A 3,550-nucleotide genomic window follows, 5' to 3' on the forward strand; every position below is an offset into this window, starting at 1 on the left:
TTGATGAATTTTTAAAAACAAGTTTTTATATACTTTTAAAGGGATTTTAAAGAGGTTTTCTAAATTTTTTATGTATATTAGGGACACTGATATCATCACTGCATCGTTCAAATTTTCAATCAGATGTCTATGGTTCTTGCAATTCCCCTAAAACTAAGTGTTTGATGACGTCATTAATCACAAAGGGCCTTATGTGATAAAAAATATTTTGTGATCAGTGACGTCATCAAACACTGAGTTTTAATGAAATTGCACTAACCACAGACGTCTGATTGAAAATTGGAATGATGCAAATTGATGTCCCTGATAAACATGAAAAATTTCTAAAATATTTTTACAATCTCTTTAAAAAGGATTGACAAGAGGTCTATAGATTCAGATACATGAGCATCATAAGAAAATGTTTTTTATAAAATTTACAGTAGTTGGTTTTAGAGTTTAACTTGCCATCCAAGCTTTCTCAGAAATGTGCTTGAAAATCTCATTTCAATCCCCCTAAAGCTTACCATAGCTTGTTGGTCCTCCACGGCCTCCAAGATGGAAGTGTCACCTATTTTAGTATAATGACCGTTATTGTTGTTGTTAGTGTAATCAGAACTGGTCATGTTTGATTCGAGTGAATCTAGGTGTTTGTTCAAACCGTCTAGGTGATTATGTAGTGTTGTGAACTGTTAGTATACAAAAAACATTTCTGTTAGAAAATTCAGAAGTTAATTTTTGATCAATTCTACCAAATTAGACCAATTTTTCAGTCCTTTTTTTTATTAGCTTTTATTTTTAATATAGCCACTTATGTTAGGGCCTTAGGACAGCTCTCTTAAGCTTTTGACCTAACTCAAGGATGTCAGCTTAAAATCAATCAAAATTCTACCTTCTCTACCGCTGGCATTTTGTGACCAGTGTTTATCAGGTTAGGTCAAAAGAACGAATGTTCAAGAAGGCCGTCCTTAGACTCTAACTGAAGTGGCTATATTAAAAATAAAAGTTAATAAAAAAATGGAGCAAAAGTTTGGTTTAATTGTAATTCAAATCATTTTTAATTCATCAATTATGGTGTTATTACAACAAACATTCATTAACAATAAAGTTAAACATCATGCTTGTCCCCTTCCCACAATCCCTTTTTTTTCAAGAAAATGAAAACTTATTTCATGAAATTTTGTTTGACAAAATCAGTTCACGTTCCCCATCCCTTCTTTTGGCTTGAAAAAGAAAAACACTTTTTTCTATATATGGAGTCAGATTATGAAAATCCATATCCATATTTTAAGCAATCCTAATGCTTTTTCTTTTTTTTGCAGCAAAATGCTGACCAAGATCTCAGAAAAATTTGGTTTTCTTGACAAAAATTCAGAAATTAAAAATGATCAAATGATAATGAGTAAGCAGACAACCATCACCAACAAGCAGAAGTAAACACAAGAAAACATAAAATGGCTGCCATACCTCATTTGCCGTCTCTAGCATTTCTTCTGCTACGTACGACATATTGTATTTGGTTGCTATGAACTTGTCGCTTAAATCACTGACTCCATTTTGATGCTTTGTGCTGATTGGTGTATTGTAGTCATGTGATATAAGCTTAGAATGAGAAGATGGCGTCTGGGCAACAGGAGTAGAGGGCGTTGTTGCTTGAGAGTTCATTTCCTCATCTGAAAGAAAAAAAACGAAAAAATTTTATGCAAATATACAAGCAAAGAAAAACACCCCTTAACTTACAAATGAGCCCTTCTTATACACATTGGGTATAATATTGATAGAAAGAATGCATGTGTGGAAGAGTCCAATAAAAAGTTGAGAGGTGTCAAATAGATGAAGGGACACTATTTCATGCCTTGCATAGGCTTGACTTTTTCAGGCTCACCAAATAAGAAATGTGCCCTAATTTCATCTGTGATATGTGAAAACACCACAAAATAAATAGCCCATTTTGATAAACATGTCCATAGATCAATATCACAGTTGGGTATTTTAGGGCGTATTTTAGACATGTCTGGCAAATAATAATATAAATCATATTCAGCCCTACATATCAAAATTAAAACCACCATTTCCCCTTGACAACAACAGGCAAACGATTTTGCCAGGACAGCGTCAGTAGCCTACTCTTTTCCAATTTCCAACTGTCCAAGGATCTTAAATCTGCACAGCCTGTAGCATACAGGGCCTCGTTTTATTGTCCAGTCTTAATTCCCTCTTCATGAAAAGAAAATGGAAATTTACATCCAATCAGAATTGACCTACCTGTTTTGGCAGGTTCTACTATAACTTGAGCTGTAGACTTAGCCTCGCCTGCAATATTTTTAGCACACACTGAATATTCTGCATCATCATCCATAGTAGCGTAATCTATAGTCAATATGTAGTCACGGTTACCAAACTTTTCTGGAAAAACAGATCAAAATTCCAAAAATCAATTTACATAATAATATTATTTGCCATGTGGACTCTCAGAAAGGAATGGCATGTTGATAAACCTTAACACCAAATTAACCAAACGTCAAAACTTCCATCACACGCTGGGTTGGAACACTGTCTTTTTGTGGCAGTGGAATAGCTCAGTCAGTGGCGAGTTGTTTTGTCGTCTAATTTGAGATTAGGTGCTGTGGGTTCGATCCCTCCTCATGGTAAGAAAAACTCTGATGCATGTGCCAATGTTTCCGAGAGCTCTCACCTCCTAATACCAAACTAACATTATTATTGAACTAATAAAATGATATGAAGTCAAAACAAACAACCATTTTTACAAAGATAACAACATAGGTTAACAAGGATCCTGTAACCGGTCACCGAACCTCTTGCCATGGACAGCTGGTCTACTAGAAGAAGTTAGGTTCATGCTCTTTAAAGGTGCCAAGTTTGATGCAAATTCTTTGCTGCAACACAAACTGAACTTACCTATTCGTGCATTGCCAGGATTCTTCATATGCTTTCCATCTTTATGCCATGTGACCCTTGGTTGAGGGTAACCTTTGACCTTACATCTGAACTTTACACTTTGACCCTCATTGACCTCCACATCTTGAATACCCTTTAAGAACTCTGGTTTTTTCAACTCCTGTTTGTTGGCTGAAATTAATAATCAAGATTATTTTTAGTTTTCCAATTTACACGAAAAATAAAAAAATTAAATTTAATGTCCTATTTTGCCACATCTAAAACCAAAATGCAGTCTTTTTGCGAAAACAGTTCTCCTGACGAACGTTTTGGAGTAAAGTCGTCTTCAAAAATGAACCCTGATAGTACTTTATACATGAAGGCAACATTTTTTGACAGCAGGTTTTTTAATGAAACATCAGTTCACTTCAAATTTTTAAAGGGACTGTAAACGGTTTTCTAGATTTTTTATGTGCATCAGCACACTGATAGCATCAATTTGCACCATTTCAATTTTCAATCAGATGCCTGTGGTTCCTGCAATTCCACCAAAACTAAGTTTTCGATAACGTAACTAATCACAAAGGGCCTTTTGTGATAAAGCACGTTTTGGAATCAGTAACGTGATAAAACATTTAGTTTTAGTGAACTTGCAGGAACCAAAGACGTCTTA

The 3,550-nt window shown here is 34.7% G+C and overlaps 1 protein-coding gene across 1 annotated transcript; it reads right to left on the reverse strand.

Moving 5' to 3' along the window:
* Positions 1-2,242: 2,242 nt before the first annotated feature.
* On the reverse strand, positions 2,243-3,049 carry LOTGIDRAFT_58595 (hypothetical protein; the record flags this gene model as incomplete). The annotated part of the gene is made up of 2 exons (XM_009049129.1): positions 2,243-2,385; positions 2,899-3,049. Coding segments are annotated over 2 exons (294 nt in total), but the record flags the coding sequence as incomplete, so codon positions are not given.
* Between the last annotated feature and the right edge of the window lie 501 nt (positions 3,050-3,550).

Source organism: Lottia gigantea (genome assembly GCF_000327385.1).
Source record: "Lottia gigantea unplaced genomic scaffold LOTGIsca_130, whole genome shotgun sequence".
NCBI lineage: Eukaryota > Metazoa > Mollusca > Gastropoda > Lottiidae > Lottia > Lottia gigantea.